Below are 26,260 nucleotides of genomic sequence, written 5' to 3' on the forward strand. Positions count from 1 at the left end.
TGCCACCTTTTCTGCATTGCTGGCTTTTTTATTGATTTTGCTGTTTAAAATGGCCCCCAAGCCTAGGACTGACGTGCTGGCGAATGTTTCTAAGTACAAGATGACTGTATGCGCCTTACAGAGAAAATACATTAGATCAGGTTTGTTTGGGCATGAATTATCGTGCTGTGGGACATGAGTTCAATGTTAATGAGTCAACTATATATTCAATAAGGTGTCTTTAAACAGAAACACACAGAAAACAAAGGTATGTATTGATTAGTTGATGAAAATCTTGTGACCAGTGGCTCATAGAAACCTAACCCTGTATTTCCCCTAGGAGCAATGGGCCAGTGTTCACCAGTTTTGTGTTCGTGGTGACTGTACAGAATATAACTGGTGAGAATAGTGAGAACTGGTACTATTTAAATATTATAATAACTAGGGCAGCCGTATCCTTTGGGTACCTGTAAATGCCAGTCTGTATCTACTCATCCATCCACCATCTATCATCTATTAAACACCCACTAAGTACAAAATCCAACACTAAAAGCAAAAAATACAGGATGCAAGCAGGGCCCTGACCCTGCCACTGACCATCTTAACTGTACAATGGGGGAATCTGTAGGTTAAGACTGACTCTGAAGGTTTTATTATTTTATTTGGCCTAGATCCCTAGGTTGATATACTAGCATTGGGGCCTAAAAGTTTTGCCAGTGTTTACATCAGGCAAACACCTGTGTCATAATAACAGCCTAATATATACACTTACTAGGGCCAGGCACTGTTCTGAGTGCTGTATGTGCATAAAGCCTCCTAACAACTCATGTAATCCTCCTAATAGCCCTGTAAGGTGGATACTATTATTATCTCCAACTTACAGATAAGGGCACTGAGGCACAGAGAGGTTAAGAATTCACCCCATGGCCGGATGCGGTGGCTCACGCCTGTAATCCCAGCACTTTGGGAGGCCGAGGCAGGTGGATCACGAGGTCAGGAGATCGAGACCATCCTGACTAACATGGTGAAATCCCGTCTCTACTAAATATACAAAAAATTAGCCAAGCATGGTGGCGGGCACCTGTAGTCCCAGCTACTTGGGAGGCTAAGGCAGGAGAATGGCATGAACCCAGGAGGTGGAGCTTGCAGTGAGCGGAGATCGTGCCACTGCATTTCCAGCCTGGGTGACAGAGCAAGACTCAGTCTCAAAAAAAAAAAAAAAGAATTCACCCTGATAACACAGCTGGTGTATGGAAGAAGCAGAGGGGTTTATGCGCCTCCAGTGACATGGACGGAGAACCTGCATCTTGTGAGGATCTCAGTCCACCCTCAGTGATGAGGAGGGTCCCTCTCCTTAGCCATGCCACTGGCACTGTTCAGTAGCAGGAAAGCATGAAGTGACATTGGGAGGCTGGGGCCACTCAGAAGTCCAGGCAAGCAGGCCAGGCATGGTGGCTCACGCTTGTAATTCCACATTTTGGGAGGCTGAGGCAGGTGAATCACCTGAGAGTAGGAGTTTGACACCAGCCTGGCCAACATAGTGAACCCTGTGTCTACTAAAAATACAAAATTAAGGGGCTGGGCGCAGTGGCTCATGCCTGTAATCCCAGCACTTTGGGAGGCTGAGGAGGGCAGATCACCTGAGACCAGCCTGACTAATAGGGAGAAACCCCGTCTCTCCTAAAAACACAAAATTAGCCCAGTGTGGTGGTGCACGCCTGTAATCCTAGCTACATGGGAGGCTGAGGCAGGAGAATCGCTTGAACCTAGGAGGTGGAGGTTGCAGTGAGACAAGATCACGCCACTGCACTCGGGTGACAAAGTGACACTCCATCTCAAAAAATAAAGTCAAATAAAATAAAAAAGAAGTCCAGGGAGGAAAGCAGGGCCTGCATGAGGCCATGCCTTGGGGAATAAAGTGAGAGTGACCCATGCACACAGGCAGACAGGAGGTCTGGGATCTAACTGTGAGAGGAAACAGGGAGCCTGACAGCTCTCCAAGCAGGCCAGGGCAGGGGGGCCTCTCTTCCAGCAAGGCCAAGAGGGGCCCAGGAAGCCAAGTCCCAGGGAGAAGTCTGAGAGACCAAGGCCTCACAGAGGAAGTGTCTCCACAGAGATTTCCAACTGCCACACCACCTTCTTTCCTGGAGCAAAGAGGTGCAGTTGGTGAACTAGGGCCACGGGTAATGGGAAGAATGGGAAGGAGAGATCCCATCCAACCTGGAACACTGGAGGGAAAGCTAGAGTTGGAGGAGGGGTGAGTGAGGACATCTCCCCTCAGCTCACAGAAGTCACACACCTCACCAACTGAGAAAAATCCGATTCCACGCCTGGTGTGAGAGGGAAGTGAAACCGCACCTCCAATGCTCCACTGCCCTCCCCTCCGGCACTCTGGCCCATCCTGCACCCCAGCCACCCCAGGATGGCGGGCTCAGAGGTGAGGGCCTATCAGATGTGTTCGTGGGCTCCCTTAGGGCCTTTTGGGCTCTGAGTCACAGGGTGGCTCTCTCAGAGCTGTGATGGCCTGGTCTCTCCTCCCCAGGGAGGCAGAAAGGGAACCGCGGAAAACAAGGCTTATAAGCTACAGAGGTAAGGGACCGTGCCCGTCTTGTTCTTTCCTCTTTCACACACACGGAACATGGTACCCGATGTATCCATGGTAAGCACTTAATAAACAGACACTGAGTGGATGAGTGAATCAGTGAATGAGTGAATGAATGAGTCAGCACTGGACCCACAAGGCTGCCTGTCAGCCTCTAGCCGCATGGAGATTCCCACCTCCAGAGAAGAGCTCTACTACGTATGTTCCCCAAACTCCCTGTCAGCTAAATGTGACCTGTGACCAACTGGTGACCAAAGGGATAAGCCATCTATCAATTGTTAGGTCACGTTTGAAAATAAACCTCTTTTTCCCCTATTTTTGGCAAACCTTGACCTCCCTGCCTCAACCCTACTCACATTACATTTGACCTTCTCAATGACCTCTCTAAGGGATGGAGATGTGACCCTCCTCTGCCTCTTCACAGAACAGCACAGATCTTCTCCCCCCACTGCCCCCCTGCCCAGGGGAAAATATGGTGCTCCTCAATGAACCTCACCCTGATGCTACAGGGTGCTCCTAGGAGAAGGGCTCCATGATGACCTCCAAAGGGCCTCTGGTCAAGGCGAGGGAGAATCAGACCCTCCACCTTTGACCAGAGGGGAGGGAGTCCAGCGTGACGGCATTAGCCAAGGGGGTTCTGGCCCCTCTGCTCTAGGCCCCTCACAAAAAGAAGTCCAGCTGGCAACACTTTTCTCCCAGCAGGTCCCCATAGGAAGGCCATCCTTGCCCACATGACACAGGCTCCCCAGCCCCTTTTCATCTAGATCTCATGGCAAAGATTGCCAACTGTCCCCTAAAATCCACTTTCCCTTCTTGTACCTTTGGTACTAGAAGCTCCACTATGTATGTTCCTCAAACTCCCTGTCAGCTAAGTGTGGCATGTGATCAGCTGGTGACCAAAGGGATGTCATCTGGCAACTTTGAGGTCATGCTCTGAAAAGGAAGGGCAGTGCCCTTTTTTTCTCATCACTTTCCTCCCTCCCCACTGGCTGGCTGACGGACCCAGAAGCCATGGTGGGATGCCATCTCCCACACGCAAGGGCACAGGAGGGGCTTGGGCCCTCAACATCGCCAAGGGGTCAGATCACCCACCTGGATCTGTATGGGAGAAATTGGCATTTTGTTAAGCCACTCTTGTTGGAGTCCGTGTTACAGCAGCCTAACCTCCCCTAGTGCCTATCCCAGCCCATTCTTTGGTGCCAAGATGCTGATGGGTAAAGGCGTGAAAAAGGGGCCTGGTCCTCATCCATGTCTCCAGCCCTTCACCTCCATCAGGCCGGCTTCCCAAGTGTCAGAGTGCCTTCCAGGTGGTTAATACACCCCTGACTCCACCCCCACCTAATGCCAAATGAGGTTGCAGGTGAATGTCGCTCTCACGATACCCAATTTATTCCTCCCTTGAACTGACCATTTCTCAATTGCATATCTCCTTCCCTGCTCAGGAAACCACTGTACTTAGGCCAACCCATCCTATGGTGAAGGTGGTAAGGAGGGCAGAAAGTGGTAAGGAGGGCAGAAAGGAGGGCTTCATGCCAGGGCCGAAATCTCCTCCCCACTGCTCACCAGCTGTGTAACCCTGGACAGATCTCTTAGCCTCTCTAAGCCTCAGTTTTTTTTTGAGACAGAGTTTTGCTCTTGTTGTCCACGCTGGAGTGCAATGGTGCAATCTCAGCTCACGGCAACCTCCGCCTCCCGGGTTCAAGCGATTCTCCTGCCTCAGCCTCCCAAGTAGCTGGGAATACAGGCTCCCGCCACCACACCCAGCTAATTTTGTACTTTTAGTAGAGACGGGGTTTCTCCATGTTGGTCAGGCTGGTCTCAAAACTCCCAACCTCAGGTGATCCACCCAATTTGGCCTCCCAAAGTGCTGGGATTACAGGCGTGAGACACCATGCCTGGCCGCCCATTATGAAATGGGGGTAAAAATTGCTTACAAGTTTGTGGAGAGAAGATTACAAACTTGTAAAGTCCCTAGCACTGTGCCTGGCATGTGGTAGGTGCTCACTAAATCGTGGCTGCTATTACTATGGTGCTAAGTATGGGAATACTGAGGACACAGCTGGAGAAGAGACCTGATGACCTCCTTGGTGGAGGGTGGCCAGGGAGGGAGTGGAAGAGAGAGCTGGGGAGAGGAAACTGTGGTCATAAAGAGGAAGAGAGAGGCAGAGCTGGAGGTGACATCAGGGGAGAGAGATGAGTGGGTTCGGCGATGGCCACGCTGGGCGAGGTGTGGAGAGCACAGCTGTGCTGTCTATCAGCTACCTCCAGCTCAGACAATTCCTGTGCCCATCTCACTTTTGTCTGCCCATCGCCTCTGCTGGGTTGGACACCTTACCACCACGGTCACTGTTGCCACACTGTCGGCTGCTATTTCTTGCCTCATCTTCCTTCCTGCTCATGATATTGCAGAAGGTGGCAAGGGAAGCAGCTGCCCTCCGCCAGCAGCCTCCCTGCCGCTGAAGGCTGAAGCTGCCCACAGGCATGGGTAAGAGCTCAGGCTCCAAAGACAGACGGGCTGGGTTTCGTTCCCAGCTCTAGCACTTAGGAGCGGGATGACCTCAGCAAGGGAGATGACTCGGCTAAAGCTTCAGTTTCCTTATCTGCACAGTAGGGGATAATAGGGCTGTTGAGAAAAAGGAATGAGATGATGCATGGGAAGCCCCTAGCCCAGCAAAATGTCTGGCACACAGCAAGTGTTCAATACACGTTCGTGTTCGCTCTTATCAAGGCCGAATAGGTTTGTGACCTGTACAGCCACACAGGGTCCCATGCTCAGGAGGGGTCCCAAACTTGGTTAATGCTCTGTCACCACCATCTTGAAACTTTTTTTTTTTTTTTTTCTAAGAGACAGGGTCTCACTCTGTTGCCAAGACTGTAGGATTGCAGTGGCATGATCATAGCTCACTGCAGCCTTGAACTCCTGAGTTCAAGTGATTCTCTCACCTCAGCCTGCTGAGTAGCTAGGAATACAAGCAGGCACCACCAGCTATTTTATTTTTTAATTTTATTCTTTTTTTTTTTTTTTTTGAGACAGGGTCTCGCTATGTTGCCCAGGCTGGTCTCGAGCTCCTGGCCTGAAGAGATCCTCCTGCCTTTGCCTCCTAAAGTGCTGGGATTACAGGCATGAGCCACCACACGCAGCCTTGAAATTCTTAACAGTTTTTGAATAAGGGCCCTGCAAACTATGTAGCTGGTCCTGGCTATTATTAACATATATTTATTGAGTCTGCTGGCTGGCAGTGGCTATAGAAGGGGACACCTATCTAGTAGTTTGTTAAAGATGTGGGACATTGGAGAGCCTTGGAAGCCTCAAAGGAGGGATTTAAATACAGTGATGTGAGACCATGCCAGGCTGCCAGCAATTAGAGACTAAGTGGGCAGTGAGACCTCCACACATACTCTCACTGGGGCTGGGCACAGTGGCTCATGCCTGTAATCCCAGCACTTTGGGAGGCCAAGATGAGCAGATCACCTGAGGTCAGGAGTTTGAGACCAGCCTGACCAACTTGGTGAAACCCCGTCTCTACTAAAAATACAAAATTAGCCAGGCATGATGGTGCATGCCTGTAATCCCAGCTACTTGGGAGGCTGAGGCAAGAGAATCGATTGAACCTCGGAGGTGGAGGTTGCAGTGAGTCAAGATCACAACATTGCACTCCAGCCTGGGCAACAAGAGTGAAACTCCGTCTCAAAAAAAAAAAAAAAATCCTCTCACTGGGCACTGGGGATGGATAGGGGTGCCCTCCCTGCAGACAGCCAGGACAATGGGCAGCCTCTGGAATGCACCATGCCTCCGTATTGCAACCATTCTCCCACCAAGGGCAAAGATGCCCAATGTACCTGAGGCAAACACTCACCTATCTGCCCTGTGGGTCCAATCCTCTGTGCACCCAGGACAGAGGCCATGCACAGCTCAGGAATACAGGTGCGTCCACGGAGGCCTACATCTTCAGGATATGGAGGGACACGTGGTAAACCAGTGCTGCCCCAAAGCCCCTAGGTGCCCAGGTCCATCTGGGTCTTGCCGCTCGGGTTGGAGCTGGTATGGGGGTAGCACAGAAGAAGGGGTGCTCGTTATACTTGTGGTGGCCTGAGGGGTTGGTCCAGCTCCAGGAGATAGAAATATCTGCTCCTTCCCTTAAATTTTAAATCCCAGGGTAGTATGTCTAGAAAGTAATATGGGGTGTTTGGGGCAGTGACTTGAACCCTCAGGAAATATGGAGCCTTCTGGTGGTTCTCTGGAGCTGGGGGTACCCCTAGACACTACGTTGAGGCTATGATGAGGCATGACCTCCCAGAGCTGTGCAGAGACCACCTCAGGAGGCACATCTGGTACCTGCTGTCTGTCTCCCCTACTGGACTGTGGGCTCCTGGAGGGCAAGGCCCACCCACAGTGAGGCTGACCAGATGTGCACAGTCCTGGCCTCCAGGACCACTCCACTGTCTCCTCTCCATGCCCCAGGTCCTGCCCCGCCTTCCCCAGACTCGCCACCACAGCCTGGCTCTCTTGTGTTCCCAGGCCTTCCTGGAGCAGCCCAGGGGAGAGTCTAAGGGTGGCCCAGCCCGGCAGGTGGAGTCCAGCCTGGAAGAGGCCCCTTTCCATCCGGCCACCTGTCCTGAGTACTCACTCCTTCCAGACAGCTGGAGAGCGGCCCCAGAGTCTCTGGTTCAGGGGACTGGGGGAAGGAAGGCAGCTCTAAGGGAGCCGAGCCAAGGCTGGAGGGGAGGCCTCTGGAGCGGGTGGGAACACTGAGTGTTCGTGGATGGGGGTGGGGTGCAGGAAGGCACTTGGGAGAAGTGGGAATTGGGGGTGGGGTCAAAGAGTGGAAGGTGGAGCTCATTCTCCCGGGGGCACAGCTGTTTATTCTGATCTCCCTCTTCAGCTGCTGCATGTTCCTTATCTTGGGGCTCAATCCAGACTCCACCTCCTCCTCTGTTGCTAAGCTGGGGAGGCAGACTCTATGGGAGACTTCCTGCTCTGGCCACCTTAGTTCCCCGCTACAGCCTGCTAAAAGGGACAAGGGGGAAAAGCAGGCCTCAAAAAGAAATGTGTGCTCCACTTCAGACCCACTCTGTGCCCATCTGTAGGTTACTGGGGCTTGAAGCTGAGTCATCTGCCCCCTCACCTGACTTCACCCACCCCTAACTGCCGTGACAACGGGAGCCGGTCACCCCAGAGTCACCTGGATACTTCACAACTTTACTGGTGGCCCAGGACTTGCAGGGCTGGCAGATAGTGCAGGCTTATTGGGAATGTGGGGCAGAGGCGGCTGTGACCTCACAGGGTACTTCTCTGGGCCTTCACACTGTACTCCTTCCTGCCAACTTTACACTCGGCACCTACTGTCCCCTGTGAGATGCTATTTTCCAAATACTTATGGAAACACAACTCATGACATGTTTTTGATTTTTCATGAACATTTCAAAAAGTGAAAAAAACACTAGAAAAACAAAACTGCTTTAGTTCTGCTCCAAGAAATAACCACTGTCAACACTGTGGTATATTTCCTTCAAGTCTTTGTGTGTGTGTCTAAAATATATAGTTGTAAATATATGTACAATTTTGCATCCTGATTTTTCCCTTAACGTTACCGTATAACTTTCATGTTACCACATATATTTCGCAACTAACTTTTTTTTTTTTTTGAGACAGACTGCAACGGCGCGATCTCAGCTCACTGCAACCTCCGCCTCCTGGGTTCAAGCGATTCTCCTGCCCCAGCCTCCCAAGTAGCTAGGATTACAGGCACGCATCATCACACCCGTCTACTTTTTTGTATTTTTAATAGAGACGGGGTTTCACCTTGTTGGCCAGGCTGGTCTCAAACTCCTGACCTCAGGTGATCCACCCGCCCCAGCCTCCCAAAGTCCTGAAATTACAGGCGTGAGCCACCGTGCCTAGCCGACCCTGTCTCTCTCTCTTTTTTTTTTTTTTTTTGAGATGGAGTCTTGCTCTGTTGCCAGGCTGGAGTGCAGTGGTGCGATCTCAGCTCACTGCAACCTCTGCCTCCCGGGTTCAAGCAATTCCCCTGCCTTAGCCTCCTGAGTAGCTGAGACTACAGGCTCGTGCCACCACGCCTGGCTATTTGTGTGTGTATTTTAGTAGAGTTGGGGTTTCACCATGTTGGCCAGGATGGTCTCAATCTCCTGACCTAGTGATCTGGCCGCCTGGGCCTCCCAAAGTGCTGGGATTACCAGCATGAGCCATTGCGCCTGGTCGACTCTGTCTCTTAAACAAATTTTTTTCTAGTTTTGAAAAACATTATCCTAACTGAACTTAAATTACTTGAGAATAAAGAACACAGCAATCCTTCCTAGATGTTTTTTATATTTCTCCGCAAATCTTCAGTAACTAGAAAAATATACTTCCTTGCCAAGAGTGCTTTATTTCAAGGTCCACCCATTATTTCCCCCCATTCATAGCCTGACACCTTTCCCTATTCTTCAGTTAATGATGCTTAATGGTAATGGCCATCTTTTCCTCCTGGTTTTAAAACTTGTTAATGCAACCAATATTCTGCCAGTCATCCAGGCTGAAAGTTCAAGGGTAGTCCCTGATTCTTCTCATTCACGCTCTTCCTGGAGCACAGGGCCTATTAGGAGAGAAGGAATGCAAGCAGCAAACTACAGCGCAGGGCAACCTACTCCTTTGCGGAAGCATGCATGGTGCCTCACCAGGGAAGGGCAGAGGACTCTTCAGATCTTCCTACCAAATAATTACTAATTTCCATTGCTTCTACTTTCAAAATAGTTTCCCAGATCACCCCCTTGTTTCCATTTCTACTGGTGTCACCCTAGTTTCTCTTCCTTTTTTTTTTTTGAGACGGAGTCTCGCACTTTCACCCAGGCTAGAGTGCAGTGGCTCGATCTCGGCTTACTGCAAGTTCTGCCTCCTGGGTTCACGCTATTCTCCTGCCTCGGCCTCCCGAGTAGCTGGGACTACAGGCGCCCGCTACCACGCCTAATTTTGTGTATTTTTAGTAGAGACGGGGTTTCACAGTGTTAGCCAGGATGGTCTTGATCTCCTGATCTCGTGATCCACCCACCTAAGCCTCCCAAAGTGCTAGGATTATAGGTGTGAGCCACCGCTTCTGGCTAGTTTCTTTTCTTTTCTTTTCTTTTTGAGCCGGAGTCTCACTCTGTCTCCCAGGCTGGAGTACAGTGGCGCGATCTCGGCTCACTGCAACCTCCACCTCCAGGGTTCAGGCAATTCTCCTGCCTCAGCCTCCCAAGTATCTGGGATTACAGACACCCAAAACGACGCCCGGCTAATTTTTGTATTTTTAGTACAGACAGGGTTTCACCATGTTGGCCAGGCTGGTCTTGAACTCCTGATTTTGTGATCCACCCACCTCGGCCTCCCAAAGTGCTGGGATTATAGGCATGAGCCATCACGCCTGGCCTAAAAATTATTATTATTATTATTATTTTGGTTTTTTTTTGAGACAGAGTCTTGCTCTGTCACCCAGGCTGGATTGCACTGGCCCAACATTAGCTCACTGCAATCTCTGCCTCCCAGGTTCAAGCGATTCTGCTGCCTCCACCTCCCGAGTAGTTGGGATTATAGACATGTGCCACCACGCCCAGCTAATTCTTGTATTTTTAGTAAGATGTGGTTTCACCATGTTGGCCAGGCTAGTCCTGAACTCCTGACCTCAAGTGATCCATCTGCCTCGGCCTCCCAAAGTGCTGGGATTACAGGTCTGAGCCACCATGCCTGGCCTAAAAATTATTTTATATATATATATATATATATTTTTTTTTTTTGACACAGGGTCTCCTTCTGTCACCCAGGCTGGAGTGCAGTGGCACAATCACTACTCACTGCAGCCTCCACCTCCCAGGCTCAAGCAATCCTCCCACCTCAGCCTCCTCCTGGTCTACAGGCGCACGCCACCAAGCCCAGCTAAGTTTTGGGTCTTTCGTAGAGACAAAATTTTGCCATGTTGTCCAGGCTGGTCTCCAACTCCTGGGCTGAAGTTATCTGCCCGCCTTGGCCTCCCAAAGTGCTGGGATTACAGGCATGAGCCACTGTGCCTGGCCAGTCCTCTCTTTTCTAATGAGATACCTGCTTAAGGCCAAATTTTCTTCATATACATCAATGAAAACATACTGCAACAGATTGAATCAGAAACTGATGTGATAATCCAGCTGTCTTCTATGAAGTCAGGCATTAACGAGATTTGCAAAAACGTAAAACAAGGCTATACTTCTCATTATTTTTGTTTTGGAAAATAGTTTTCATTTAAAAAAAATACAATGCTTATGGGGTTTTTTGGTTTTGTTTTTTGTTTTTTTGAGATGGAGTCTCGCTCTGTCACCCAGGCTGGAGTGCAGTGGCGCGATCTCGGCTCACTGCAAGCTCCGCCTCCCAGGTTCACGCCATTCTCCTGCCTCAGCCTCTCCGAGTAGCTGGGACTACAGGCGCCCGCCACCACGCCCGGCTAATTTTTTGTATTTTTTTAGTAGAGACGGGGTTTCACCATGGTCTCGATCTCCTGACCTCGTGATCCGCCCGCCTCGGCCTCCCAAAGTGCTGAGATTACAAGCGTGAGCCACCGCACCCGGCCGGGTTCACTCCATTCTCCTGCCTCAGCCTCCCGAGTAGGTGGGACTACAGGCGCCCGCCACCACACCTGGCTAATTTTTTTGTAATTTTTAGTAGAGACGGGGTTTTACCGTGTTAGCCAGGATGGTCTCGACCTTCTGACCTCGTGATCCACCCGCCTTGGCCTCCCAAAGTGCTGGGATTACAGGCTTGAGCCACTGCGCCCGGGCGTTTTGTTTTTTATTTTAGACAGAGTCTCGCTCTGCTGCCAGGCTGGAGTGCAGTGGCATGATCTCGGCTCACTGCAACCTCCAACTCCCCGGTTCAAGCGATTCTCCTGCCTCAGCCTCCCAAGTAGCTGGGACTACAGGCACACACCACCATGCCCAGCTAATTTTTGTATTTTTAGTAGAGACGGTTTTCAACATATTGGCCAGGATGGTCTTGATCTCCCGACCTTGTGATCCGCCCGCCTCGGCCTCCCAAAGTGCTGGGATTACAGGTGTGAGCCACCGCACCTGGCCAAAAAAAAATTACAATGCTTATGTAAACATGCAATGAGTTTCTTATTGTTACTTTAAATAAATTAATATTTAAAATTTCTCACATCAAATTTTTTATTAGAAACAAAATATCAACAGGTATAGGGAGGGAGAAGTCAAAAGCTTATATTATTTATTCCAGGGAATGCCATGTCGGGTGCACCGATTATTAGGTATAGCCTAAAAAACAAAAGTTCTGGCCAGGCGTGGTGGCATGCGCCTGTAATCATGGCACTTTGGGAGGCCGAGGCAGGCGGATCATGAGGTCAGGAGTTCAAGACTAGCCTGACCAAAATGGTGAAACCCTGTCTCTAATAAAAATACAAAAATTAGCCAGGCATGGTCGCATGTGCCTGTAATCCCAGCTACTCAGGAGGCTGAGGCACGAGAATCGTTTGAACCTGGGAGGCGGAGGTTGCAGTGAGCCAAGATTGCACCATTGCACTCCACCCTGGGCGAGAGAGTGAGACTCGGTCTCAAAAAAAAAAAAAAAAAAAAAAGTTCTTTGGGATCCTCAATAATTTTCAGAATGTAAAGTGGTCCTGAGATCAGAAGGCTTAAACATTGCTGCAGTAGGCCTAATACATCAGTCTCTAAAATGCCCAATTCCAAGCCTGGTTATCCAGTTCTTGGTATTCTTTGCCCTTATTCACATTTTTACCTCTCGGCCCCATTGTGTTGCTGGATTTTTTTAACTATATTAGGGCAGGGTGCAGTGGCTCACATCTGTAATACCAGCACTTTGGGTGGCCGAGGTGGGCAGATCGTGTGAGCCCAGGAGTTCAAGACCAGCCTGTGCAACATGGCAAAACCCTGTCTCCACCAAAAATACAAAAAATTAGCTGGGCATGGTGGCTTGTGCCTGTGGTCCCAGTTACTTGGGAGGTTGAGGCAGGAGAACTGCTTGAGCCCAGGAGGCAGGAGCTGCAGTGAGCTGAGATTGTGCCACTACACTTTAGCCTGGGTGACAGAGTGAGACCCCATTTCGACTTAAAAAAAAAAAAAAAAAAGCAAGAAGTGGTCATATCAAAAATAATTATTGTTCTACAAATAATAGTGATTATAGAAATAACCACTAGTTCTTTTAGAAATAAGAAATAATCAGTAATACTACAGAAAAAGAATAATAAGCCTAATAATTGCCATAGAAATAACATAAAAATTATTTCTATAATATGGCCTTCAGTAAAAAACTCAGAACGTTCAGAAGAGTAAAAAGATCCAAAAGCAACCACCATTTAAAACTGCTCCGGAATAATTTCTCATCTAATCCATTCCTCTTTTATCTCCTCAAATGGCACCTTTGAGAAGAAATTCCTGGTTAACCCATGCAAAAGCAACCACTCCTTCCTCCAGATTCCCACAGCACTGTAGTTGAAACCTTTCTTGAGGCCCAGCTAGATCATAAAAGTATGCATACTGAATTCCTAAATGTGCATATTTACCGGTCATAAATTCAGTTATATCTACTGGAAGAGACACCAACCAACCACAGAAACCTATGTACTATTTATATGATGTGATCCCTTCACCCAGGCTTAACAGAATGCTTAACCAAAGACCAGATCCTGTGTTCCAACAAAAACTGGCCATGCTGAGGAATCTTAGAAATGGAAGAGAATGTCCAAATCATGTACCCTGTGTTTTATGAGCAGTCTCTTTAAAACAGAGACTTTAATAGTGACTTTGATGTGTGTCTTGTTTTCACACTGACTTTGAACCCAACACTGCGTCAAATGTGGCTCCACTACATGAAGAATGGACAAGTGAATGGTTCCAAGGTCTCTGAGACTTACAGATGTTGGATGAATATACCAGGTGACTGAGCCCAGGAGTCCTCAACCCATGTAGTCCTGTCCTCTGGACAGGGTATGTGACATCCCCTCTAGGCCAGGGCTGCCACCCATTGCTGGGTGAAGGTCTCAGGTGTCACTTGAAGGCCAAGGTGAGAGGTCCTGCACTAGGACCCAGCTGAACCACCCCCTCCAGACTTACGCTCTCAGCCGCTGTCCTAATCCCACACTCCTCCCAAAGCCTGAGTCTCATACAAGAGCAAGGAAAGGAAAATGAGCGTTGGAGGGGGAGCTGGAGGAAAAGCTTGTTTGCACCATTGCCGCAGTTGGGGTGGCTGTGGTTGGGCTGATTCAACCAGAGCTCCCCAGATAGGTTAGGGCCCAGCCCTACCTAGCAGAGCTCACATTCACCACCACCCACTCCTGCTTCCGGGGCTGTGTGTGACACCTGACCTTCCTGCTGTGGCAGGCCTGGGGCACCTTTGCTCCTTCCCTTCCACCTTCTTGGCTTAGTGGACAATCGTAAAGCACTGGCCAGAAGGCACTGGGGGATCCAGGATGCTCTGGGCTTGCCATACATCCTGCATCTCCATGCATCCCTGCACGTCACGCACACAGGCAGTGAGGGGCCTACTGGCCTGCTCTACTAGTCCTGAGACTGTGTACATGACAATGTCTCAACAGGGAACCCAGTGTAATCTCACACTTGCCCTGGTAGGTGGATACACATGCGCACACACACGTGTGCGGTGCACACAGTATGCATGAAAAGTCTGAGCCGGGCACAGTAGCTCACGCCTGTAATCCCAGCACTTTGGGAGTTTGAGGCAGGTGGATCACCTGAAGTCAGGAGTTCGAGACCAGCCTGGACAACATGACAAAACCCTGTCTTTACTAAAAATACAAAAATTAGCTGGGCATGGTGGCGGGAGCCTGTAATCCCAGCTACTCAGGAGGCTGAGGCAGGAGAATCACTTGAACCTAGGAGGTGGAGGTTGCAGTGAGCTGAGATCGTGCCATTGCACTCCAGCCTGGGCGACAGAGCGAGACTCTGTCTCAAAACAAAAACAAAAACAAAAACAAAAACAAAAAAAGAAAAGTCTGACTGAGGTCAGAGTTATTTCAGCCACCAGGTTCTCAATACGACCAGCTGTATGACTTTGGACTAGATACTTAACCTCTGTGCCTCAAGGGCTTTATCTGCAAAATAAAAAAACTCGGCCAGGCGCAGTGGCTCATGCCTGTAATTCCAGCACTTAGGGAACACCGAGGCGGGTGGATCACAAGGTCAGGAGTTCAAGACCAGCCTGGCCAACATGGTGAAACCCGGTCTCTACCGAAAATACAAAAATTAGCTGGGCGTGGTGGTGGGTGCCTGTAATCCCAGCTATTAGGGAGGCTGAGGCAGAGAATTGCTTGAACCCAGGAGGCAGAGGTTGCAGTGAGCCGAGATCGTGCCACTGCACTCCGGCCTGGGTGACAGAGCAAGACTCCAACTCAAAAAAAAAACAAAACAAACAAACAAAAAAAACAAAAACCTCATAGGATATGTTTGTGAGGAATAGCTGAGAAATGGGTTAATAAATATCCATACTTATTATAAACTGACTTATGTACAAATGGCATACAGGATATGGCAGCACTTACAATAGCCCCTGGCACATAGAAGTGTTGTGTTAAGATGCACTATTATTATCACCAACATCTTGAGTGCCATGTGTCTGGAAACACACGAGGATTCAGAGAAAAGCCACACAACAGATTCCCACAAGAAGCACCAAAAATGACTTCTAGAACCTGTGTCAGAGGAAAGGCAGAGAAGAAACGGGGGGAGGAAAAACTTTCTGAGGACCACCCAGGAGGTACCCAGCTCAAGTCCAGTGACTATAAAAAGTTTTAAGAACCCAAAAGGCTGGGCCCAGGCTGGAAAAGGCTGTACCCTCAGAAATCAAGGGATGCGAGAGAAAAACTCAGTCGGGTCCTAGAGGTAGAACTCAAAGAAAAGATGGGAGCTCCCCCAGGACCAGCAGGTACCAGCTGACTGGAAAGAAGGAAGAGAAGGCCTGGAGAAAACTAGAATGTTCTGTGCCCTGGCCTACGCTCAGTCACTCAGTACATCTGAGGGCTTGTAACCCCAAGATGAAAATAGATGCCACATTTGAAGAATCTCCAAGTTTGTGGTTCTATAGCAGACACCGCTTACAGAAAAGACAATGGAGCTGGGAGGAACGGAAAAGGCAGCCTTGCAACCTAGGGGCCTGCTGCTGGGAGGAAACAGCACTCCTCCCCTCTATAACCCAAAGACAGCTTTGTGATAGCCACTTGCCAGAGTAGAATAAACCTCCCCTGGGCCTTATTCCCAGTGGATTCCACAGCACCCAGCATGGCAAAGCTTAACAGACCAGAGCTTAAGACTTTGCGAATAATAAACAGACGTCTTCCCAGGGACAGGCAGACTGGGGGCCCTCTGCGTCTCATGCTCCTGCCCCTGGCTGGTCCTCCCTCCTCCAGCTGGAGCCCAAGTTGGAGCTCAAGGTCTGCATCTGTCTGAGGCCCCTGCTCCGGCTTCCTTTCCCAGAACTCAGGGACCTCAGGGGAGGGGGCAGGGAGGAACAGCAGAGAAGGAAGAGAACAGAAAACAAGAGGGAGGGTGAGTTGGAGCAGAAAAAGCTGGGGCCAGAACTGGGAGTTTCTGGGACAGCCCCAGCTTCAAATATTCTATCCAACTGTCTGACCACAGGCCAGAACTTGTGGACCGATTTTTATTTTAGAAAAGAGGGTAACATGAAGCCATAGGTGGGATGGTGAGGAAAGAAACCAGGGCTGTCTCTTTGGATCTAGATGGCCCCATATCCACCCCGAGGACCTCCATCTGGGAGACGATGATACCCATGATATGGTGATAATGACAGCAGCTATCACTCAAAGGACGTATGGCCTGCCCACCACTCAGCAGGGCTTTGTGTGCACTGCCTCATAATCCTAGGGAAGTGTAGGCTCGGAAGTGGGTTTTTTGTTTTTGAGACAGAGTTCCGTTCTTCTCGCCCAGACTGGAGTGCAATGGCGCGATCTCGGCTCACCGCAACCTCTGCCTCCTGGGTTCAAGTGATTCTTCTGCCTCAGCCTCCCGAGTACCCAGGATTACAGGCATGCGCCACCACACCCAGCTAATTTTGTATTTTTAGTAGAGACGGGGTTTCTCTATGTTGGTCAGGGTGGTCTCGAACTCCTGGCCTCAGGTGATCCACCTGCCTGGGCCTTCCAAAGTGCTGGGATTACAGGAATGAGCAACTGCACCTGGCCGGAAGTCTTAATCCTGCAGTCTCTCTGCCTCCCCTGTGCCTCAGTTTCCTTATGTGTAAAAAGCAGAATAATAATGCCTCCCTCATGGTCTGCTGTGAGGATGCAAAAAGATACCTGACACACAGTAGGCATTCAACTAATATTGGTTATTATTAATTCTCACCATTACCCAGAGAGGTGGGGTCTATAGTTAAGCTCATTTTACAGACAAAGAAACTTTCACACAGCCAGAAAGGAGCTGAGCTAGGACTCCAAGTGGGGTGGTTTGTCTATAGAGAACAGGCTCTCTCGACCACTCCATGAGAGATGGCACAGATTAGTGGTTATATGCACAAACGTTACAGCCAAATGGCTGAGTCAGACTTCCAGCTCAGCCACAGATGGGCTGTGTGTACGGAAGCAAGCTGCTAGGCCTCTCAGTACCTTGGTTTGCTCACCTGCAAATGGGTGTCTCTGGCCAGGCACAGTGGCCCACGCCGTAATTTCAGCACTTTGGGAGGCTGAGGCGGAAGAACTGCTTGGGTCCAGGAGCTCAAGACCAGCCTGGGAAACAGGGTGAAACCCCATCTCTACAAAAAACTAGCTGAGTATGCCGGGCGCAGTGGTTCACACCTGTAATCCCAGCACTTTGGGAGGCCAAGGCGGGTGGATCATGAGGTCAGGAATTCGAGACCATCCTGGCCAACATGGTGAAACCCCATCAAAGACACAAAAAATTAGCTGGGTGTGGTGGCGGGTGCCTGTAATCCTAGCTACTTGGGAGGCTGAAGCAGGAGAATCACTTGAATCTGGGAGGCGGAGGTTGCAGTGGGCCAAGATCGTGCCAATGCACTCCAGCCTGGGCGACAGAGTGAGATTCCGTTTCAAAAAAATAATAAAAAATTAGCTGAGCGTGGTGGCGCCACGCCTGTGGTCCCAGCTACTCAGGAGGCTGAGATGGGGAGATTACCTCTGCCTGGGAAGTTGAGGCTGCAGTGAGCCGAGATCACACCACTGCACTCTAGCCTGGGCGACAGAATGAGACCCTGTCTCAAAAAAATCAGGGTGTCCTTGCTCATTCTGGGCTCTGTCTCTGTGTCCCTGGAGGCCCAGTGGCTCTGTGCCTCTCTAAAGGTCTGAGGGGGCAGCAAGCAGATCTGGGCCAGCGATGGAGGTACCAGCAACCCTCTCCTTCCAGAGATAACCCCTCAGCCCTCACCTCAGGAACGACTGTCCTGGGGAATTTCACCCAGGGTGGGAGAACTGGTCAGGCCACTGAGTGCAAACACTTTCAGAGAGGTGGGGCTCTCGAGGCCCCTTCCGGGAGATGACAGAGGTGTCATGCCCTTTGAAGGGCATAAAAGGCCATGCCACATTAGTTACCCTGCTGGCTCGCAGGGCCGTTGGCCTTGCCCTCTGCCCTGGACACACGGGTCCCTCTCTCTCAAAGGGAAAGGACAGTCAGGAAGGGGAAAGAGAAGATGTGGAAGAAATCCCTGACCTGGGGACAGGTGTATGCCGCAGAGGCGGAGGCCTGCACATTCTGGCCGGAGCCTGGACAAGACAGAAGAGCACCTTTTATGGGGGCTTTGCTGGGTCAAAAGCAGTTCTCTGGGCCCCGGTGTGTAAACAGCTGGTGATGGGCTGGGAGCAGAGGCCCCTTGAAACCAGTCAGCGCCTGAAGAACCCGGCAACACTCTTCACCCAATCCAGCCACTCCGGGGTGACACGCTGGGCAACAGCCCCACCTGGTGGACGATCAGGGACTACCATGGGCCAGGGAGTATGGGAGAGCAAAGAATGACAGAAGAGGAAAGCAGGGGGAAAATCACAGCAGGGGTTTACAGGCGAAGGGGCTTTGAGGTCATCTTGCTGGCAGAGGCCCCTCTTATAGCATGAGGTCTAAGCCTCATTTGTTAGAAAGTTCTACGTTTTTTGAAAATCTGCCTCCACTAGTCCCGCTAACCCCCTACTTCAAGGCTTGCCAGGGCAACCTTTTAAATATTTGCATACAGGTATAGTATTCCTCCTAAATCTTCCCCTTTGCTGCAGCCTTCCAGAATTTGACCTGACCTCTCATCTCCTGCATCTTTTTTTAACTTGGCTATCCTTTCTTTCTTTTCTTTCTTTCCATTTATTTATTTATTTATTTATTTTTTGAGACGGAGTCTCACTCTGTCGCCCAGGCTGGAGTGCAATGGCATGATCTTGGCTCACTGCAACCTCCGCCTCCCGGGTTCAAGTGATTCTCCTGCCTCAGCCTCCTGAGTAGCTGGGATTACAGGCTCATGCCACCACGCCCGGCTAATTTTTTTTTTTTTTTTTTTTTGTATTTTTAGTAGAGATGAGGTTTCACCATGTTGGTCAGGCTGGTCTCGAACTCCTGACCTCGTGATCCGCCTGCCTTGGCCTCCCAAAGTGCTGGGATTACAGGCGTGAGCCACCGTGCCCGGTGGCTATCCTTTCTTAAATACATTAACTTCCAAGGAATCCGTTCCAATTCTATCCCTCTCCCATACTAGCAGCAGCATTTTAAAAATCCCTTTATATTTCAGCCTCGCTGTCTCAGTGTTTGATATATTAGGAAAGTCAATGCTCAGACTGAGAGTTAATTCATGAGTAAAGAGCCTAGACTTTGAAATCAACTCCAAGCTCTGCCACTTACTAGCTAAATTACTTTGAGCAAGTTTGCCTTTCTGAGCCTCAGTTTCCTGTCTGTAAATTGGAGATAGAGGTGTTTACTACCTAGAGTTGTGGTGAAAAAATATTAAATGAGACAGTACAGGTAAAACACTTAGGGACAGCTCCCGCAACACCATTCAGCTCCTATGTGGCAATTACAGCCACATTCCTCTGAGTTTAAAGGTTATAGGGAATGCTTTGGGGAAGAGAAAAGCAAAGGGGCCAAAGAAGAAGAGACTTTCTGGAATTAGCCTTTCTCAACCAGCACGAATCCCAGGTGAATTCCAACAGATGGGTAACTTGTTTCAATCCCATTTCTAGCAGTGTCTGTTGCCACCCCTAGAAAGGGGCAGGCCTTAACAGCTCTTTGAAACTTGAGGATTTAAAATTTAAATGTCTTTGAGGGCAAGATAAACACACTTACTGCTAAGCAGAGAAAGGGAAACTTGGCAGGGGCCCCAGAACTTTCCCCACCCCCAGCCCTCCCTAAACTTCCTCTTGTGGTTTTTCAAGAGTACAACCTGTTCTCCACAGCCAAGCCAGTGCCTGGGGCAGGGGGCCAGGGCGTGCCAAGGGCTCCGCTGCACCCCACCCTACCAGCGGGTGAGGGAGGAAGGTGTGTGCGTAGGAGAAGAGCAGCTTGGAGGTTTATAGTTCTTAAGGTTCACATCCTGCTTACCCGTTTTCTCAGTGCAGCCACCCTCCACCCAGTTCCCACCCTCGACTCCCAGCATTAATACCCATGCCCCCAACACACATCCCTTTCTCTTTTTTTTAATTTTTTGAGATGGAGTCTGGCTCTGTCGCCCAGGCTGGAGTGCAGTGGCGCAATCTCGGCTCACTGCAACCTCCGCCATTCTCCTGCCTCAGCCTCTCCAAGTAGCTGGGACTACAGGCGCCCGCCACCACGCCCGGCTAATTTTTTGTATTTTTAGTAGAGACGGGGTTTCACCATGGTCTCGATCTCCTGACCTCGTGATCCGCCCGCCTCGGCCTCCCCAAGTGCTGGGATTACAAGCGTGAGCCACCGCGCCCGGCGCATCTCTGCTATTCTTAACTCCCAACAAAAGAGGTGTCTTGGTTTCCCAAATCCCCAGATTCTGGCACATCACGTCCAAGTTGAGAAGTTCTTTCTTGAATATAATATTAATTCAGTCCTCCTGGTTTATTCACATTCCCCCTTTCCCTTTGAGTGAGGCTTACACAGGGGAAAACATTCATACGTGTGTGTGCACGCGCACGCACGTGCATGCACACACACATACACGCACACACACACACAGCCATCAGGAAAGGATACCAGCTCTGTGCAGTTCCCACAACCCTATTCCAGGCCTGCTGGGCTCACTGTAAACAGTACCAGCCCCATGGCACAGCTAACAGATGGCTGTATCATCCAAGATACAGGACCACAGACTCCCTTTAGGAAACTCCGAAGTTCCTGGTTCAAGTGCAAATTCTATGTGGTCAGCGAAGGAGGCAGGCTAGCCTAATGGTTAAGAATAAAGCCTCCCAAATCAAGTGACCTGGGTTTGAATCCCAGCTCTGCCATTCGTTTCTTGTGTCTGAAGGAAGATTACTTATCTCCAGTGCCTGCGTTTCCTCGTCTATAAAATTGAGAGAATCCTAATGCCTACCTCATAGGACTATATTAGAAGGTTTAAATGAGATATGATCTCTAAGCCACTTAGAAGAGTACCTGACAGTGTTATGTAACTGTTAGCTAGTATTCTGAGCCCTTGAGGGAAGGGGAAGCCAGAGGGAGAAGATGCTTGGGACCGTGGAGGTCATGATCTCAGTAACTGGCATTAGACTAGGTCTCTGCTAGAATTATCAGAGACGCTTTCAGTGTTAAGTTCCAGGGGGAAGAAACTCTGATTTGATGACCATGACATCCCCAGCAGCTGTGGGAATAGCCTGTGCAGATGGAGTATGGCCACAGCAAATAGGTGCTCAATGAATTCATAAATTGCTGTGCCAGTCCTTTCCCAAAGGAGCCCCGGAATTGAACGGCCAGAAGAATCTGTGAGGAAGCAAAGGGAGATCCACTTCTCCATCCACGCCTGGTCCCAAAGAGAAATGAGGTGGTAGGCAGAGGGCAAGGACTCAACAGAGGAAACAGTCTCAGAGTCCAGGGATGGGGAGGGGGTGCCCAGGACTGTGTGGACTGTCACATCACCCCGAGGTGGACCCTCCCAGCTATACCCAGCTGGGAATTCCTGGGTTCTTGGGACCCAGCTCAGAAAACTGCCTTTTCTGGGATTCATCCTGTTCATTCCCTTGATGGTGAGACAGTGGATTAAAGGGAGCAGGAATTGTTTCTGGGTCGCCCCTATATTCCAGTGTCCAACACCACAGCTGGGGTTCAATCCAGCTCTGTGGAATAAGTGCCCCCAAAGACTTCTATGCTTTTCATCCTTCTGAACCCAACTCAAATGTCCTTTTCTCTCTGAAGCCTTCCCAGCCACCCCAGCCAGTGTACTTGGCATCTATGTCTATTGTTCTGTAATCCATATTAGCTGTGGATGAATAACATCATTGCACCCTCAGCATTCCATATAATGCCAGGCATATAGTAGGTGTTCAATCAATGCAAATGAATAACTTAATGCTCCCTTAGTAACAGCAACTAATTTATTCAGTTATTCCTCTTGTTGGCACTTCAAGAGACACAGAGGAGGCTAAGATAATCATCTATGTACCAATCAGACACCACTGAGGGGTCCCTCCCTCCAGTTTCATCCCGGTGCACTGGCCAGAGCACTCACAGACTCCCCATCCACACTGGTCTGCCCTCCTACTGGCCTTCCACCTCATCTTTGAGGCATGAGAAGAGCAACAGCCCGGTAAAGCCACGGGGCTTCCAGATCGGCTGGAGGGGGTTGTGCCGATGTGTGTACATACAGAGGGCTCAGGGCCTTTGGGGGTTTCTCTGCCCTTCAACTCCGTGCAGAACAGCTCACTCAGTGGGAAAGTCAGCCAAGCTTTGGGTGCCAACTGGGAAGTGATGAGGATGCGGCGAACCCACTGACCCACCCAGCGCCGATCCCCAACGCATGGTCTCCAGCCTTAGCTGACATCCCATCTACCCCGGTTTCTCCAGCACCCAAGCCTACCTCCTCGCCAGGTGAGCTCCCCGGAGCACCGACTGGGGTCGCAGGCGCTCTGTCCCGCCGCCTCTGGAGCCTGCCTTTGGGGAGTGGGGGTGGTCGCAACCACCAGCCGCGAGGAGAGGATTGCACCTCTCCCCGCCGACATCCGAACAGAGCCAGTCTCCACCCCTGCAGTGGCGAAGTGTTTACAAAGTCCGCGCCGCGCCGCCGATCCCGAGCTGGGCAGGAAGTGGGGAAGAGGGGGCGGAGGAGACAAAGGGGCTGGTGCTCTGCTCAGCCAAGTTTCGGTCCCCGGCCCGACCCCCCCACCCCCTGCACACCCTCGGCGAGGCCAGGAGGCTCATCCGGCGCCGCGCACCCCCGCCCGCATCCCCCGCCCCACGCAGCATAGGTGAGGGGGCGGGGCGCCACGGAGGCTCAGGTGTGGGCGGCGGGGCCGGGGCAGCACGGGTTCCCAGACCGCTGCCTCCCCGCGTTGGCAACTCCTCCACGTGCTATCCAGGAAGTAAACAACATCATGAGGAGCGACTTCTTTTTCTTTTTTTGAGACTGGAGTCTCCCTCTGTCGCCCAGGCTGGAGTGCAGTGGCGCGATCTCGGCTCACTGCAACCTCCGCCTCCCGGATTAAAGCTATTCTCCTGCCTCAGCCTCCCGAGTAGCTGGGACTACAGGCGCACGCCGCCATGCCCGGCTAATTTTGTGTATTTTTAGTAGACACGGGGTGTCACCATATTGCTCAGGCTGGTCTCGAACTCCTGACCTCAGGTGATCCACCCGCCTCGGCCTCTCAAAGTGCTGGGATTACAGGCGTGAGCCACTGCGCCCGGCCGATTTCTTGACTCTTACTACCCGTCAGGCACTGTGACAGACCCTTTCTGTGTATCATCTCATCTTTCACCCAGTTTTACAGAAGAGGAAACTGAGACACACTGAGGATTACGGTCAAGTGCCCGAAGTACCACAGCTGGCTAGTGTTAGGATCCAAGCCCAGAGTCTGCGTCCTGCCAGGCACCTGCAAATGGGGACGAACATGGCGCAGCCAGAGGGGCTGACAGGCTAGGGAGAAAACCACTGGCAGCCGCGGGCACCCCACGCCCTGGGTGCGAGGCGGCAAGGGACAAGTCTCCCGCCCCCTAGACTTGCCTCGCAAATACTTGCGGGTCGAGGGCGCGAAAGCTGCAGGATGCAGCCATTGACTTGGACTAGGTGGTCCAGGCTCTACTTCCAAGTGGGCCATTGACAGGCGCAGCGGCCCTCAGCACAAAATCACCAGGCTGGATGCTCCAGGGTTTCCCAACATTACCCGCTCAGGAGAATCATCTGGGGAGCTCCTTAATGAGAAAGATTCCCAAGCCCCTCTTCCAGAGAGTCAAGTCACTGGGATTGGGCTGGGCCCAGCCAGGTGTTACTAATAATCAGACAAGTCTGGAAAACCCTGCGAGTGTAGATGACCTCCTGGGTCCTTCCAGGAGTGTGCTCTTCACAAGAACCGATTTTCATATTAAAATAGGTTTCTTTTAACTCAGTGAAACCAAGCGCGTTTTCCTGGCCCCACAACCAGGCCACTGAAGGCCCCACAACACTTCACTCAAAAAGGTCACGTGAGGCTGGCGCGGTAGCTCACGCCTGTAATCCCAGCACGTTGTGAGGCCGAGGCTGCGGATTGCTTGAGCTCAGGAGTTCGAGAACAGCCTGGCCAACATGGCGAAACTCGGTCTCTACTAAAAATACGAAAACTTAGCGGGGCGTGGTGGTGCCCGCCTGTAATCCCAGCTACTCCGGAGGCTGAGACGGGAGGATCGCTTGAGCCCGGGAGGTGGAGGTTGCAGTGAACCGAGATCGCGCCATTGCACTCTAGCCTGGGAAACAGAGCAAGACTCTGTATCCAAAAAAAAAAAAAAAAAAAAAAAAAGTCACGTGAGCCGGGGTCACCGGAGGCGTCCCCCAACCGACTGGGCTTCGGAAAACCAAGGGGCGCACGCCGCCCCGCCCCGCCCCGCGACTACAAGTCCCATCGCGCCCCGCGCTCGCGCACACTACGCCAGAGCAAGATGGCCGACGCGGCGGCCACAGCTGGGGCCGGTGGCTCCGGAACGGTAAGGGCAGGAAGCGCGGGCTCGGAGCCGAGAGAGTTTGGGTATCCTGTAACTTTACCCTAGACTGAGCAACAAGATAATGCCCAGAAATCCAGCCCCATCATGAGCTCCGACTGGCGGAGGGTCTTTTCAGGCCGTAGGCGCCCCCTCCTAGGGACTTGGCTGCGGCCTCCGGAGTTGGCGGACCTGTGTCTTGATTGGCTCGTTCGCTGTTGGGGGTTAGGAGCCCGGAACACCCCCTGATTGGTCTGAAGATGCCGTTTTCGCTTTCTTATTGGCCGGCCAAAGTTGAAAGGCATTCCCGTTTCAAAATATTTAGCTTTCTTACTTTTTCGTGCTGTTATCTTTTGCCCTCCTCTCCTCGCAGTCACCTCTTGTTACTGTTTTCATTTTCCCTTTCAATGAAATGGTGTGAAGATGGAAGGCACAAGAGAGGGATCCTGTTTTTTCTGGGGGACAGGTCTTAATCCCATTATGCCTGTTTCTTCAGCTATGTATTCTAATAATCTGCTAAGGTAGAAAGTAAAAGACCTGCTATTTTAGCTCATTGGGACCGTACGTTTTAGGTAAGCGGAAAAGTAGTCTCTCTATTTAAAGCACCTTGGGTGCTCAATTTTTACTCAGTTGGCCAAGATCTGTAAATCTAAACATTAAGCACTGATTTTTACAATAAAATTAGTAGAATAACTTTGCTTGCCATTGACCACGTATGAACTATGTGATTGCATCCTTCTCCTGTGGATGAAAATCTCTCTGCTGATTCACAGAGATCGGGAAGTAAACAGTCCACTAACCCTGCCGATAACTATCATCTGGCCCGGAGGAGAACCCTGCAGGTGGTTGTGAGCTCCTTGCTGACAGAGGCAGGGTTTGAGAGTGCCGAGAAAGCATCCGTGGAAACGCTGACAGAGATGCTGCAGAGCTGTGAGTACATGGAAACACTAGTCCTTAGAGTCAACCCCAACATCAGTTCTGTGCCCTGCTTTGTGACAGTGTTTGAGAGGATTTAAGAAACAAACTTTTTTCTTAAGAGGGGAGAAAAAAAATTTTTTTAATGTAAAAAGTTGAGAAAAGAAAAGAGCATAACGGGCCGAGTGCGGTGGCTCACACCTGTAATCCCAGTACTTTAGGAGGTCGAGGCGGGTGGGTCACCTGAAGTCAGGAGTTCAAGACCAGCCTGGCCAACGTGGCAAAACCCCGTCTCTACTAAAAAACACACAAAAAAGTTAGCTGGGCGTGGTGGCGGGTGTCTGTAATCCCAGCTACTCCGGAGACTGAGGCAGGAGAATTGCTTGTAAGAGAATCTGGGAGGCAGAGGTTACAGTGAACTGAGATCGCACCACTGCACTCCAGCCTGTGAGGCTCCGTCTCCAACAACAACAACAACAACAGCAACAACAACAGAAAAGAGCATAATGAAGTGACTTACAGGCTTTAGAATCAGATAGACTTGTTGTACATCATCACTCTGTCACTTAATAGCTTGGGCAAGCCACTGAATCTCCTGAACCTCAATTTCCTCATTTGTGAAATGGGATAACAGTTTGTACCTCATGGAGTTGTGAGTATAAGTGAGATGTATATATAAAACATTCAGTGCTGGGGAGATTGTAAGCTCTTGGT

General features: G+C 50.6%; 2 protein-coding genes across 5 annotated transcripts in view; one reads left to right on the forward strand and one right to left on the reverse strand.

Annotated features, from left to right (window-relative positions):
• CCND3 (cyclin D3) overlaps positions 1-24,403 on the reverse strand; it is a 113,791-nt gene extending 89,388 nt beyond the window's left edge. Inside the window, exon 1 of one of the 2 annotated variants that reach the window (XM_004090860.2) lies at positions 23,685-24,403. The gene's annotated coding sequence lies outside the window, so the exon portion shown is untranslated. Of the gene's footprint in view, positions 1-22,544; positions 22,935-23,684 lie in introns of those variants that run through there. The other variant, XM_030796549.1, reaches the window with a different exon arrangement.
• Positions 24,404-24,578: 175 nt separating this feature from the next.
• Positions 24,579-26,260, forward strand: part of TAF8 (TATA-box binding protein associated factor 8) — a 42,253-nt gene continuing 40,571 nt past the window's right edge. For all 3 annotated transcript variants that reach the window (XM_030796548.1, XM_012496377.2, XM_003266270.2), the window contains exons 1-2: positions 24,579-24,637; positions 25,405-25,561. In XM_030796548.1, coding sequence (XP_030652408.1) covers positions 24,593-24,637; positions 25,405-25,561 — 202 coding nt within the window. In that variant the 5' untranslated portion in view covers positions 24,579-24,592. The remainder of the gene's footprint in view (positions 24,638-25,404; positions 25,562-26,260) is intronic.

This window comes from Nomascus leucogenys, chromosome 17, assembly GCF_006542625.1.
Source record: "Nomascus leucogenys isolate Asia chromosome 17, Asia_NLE_v1, whole genome shotgun sequence".
Lineage (NCBI taxonomy): Eukaryota > Metazoa > Chordata > Mammalia > Primates > Hylobatidae > Nomascus > Nomascus leucogenys.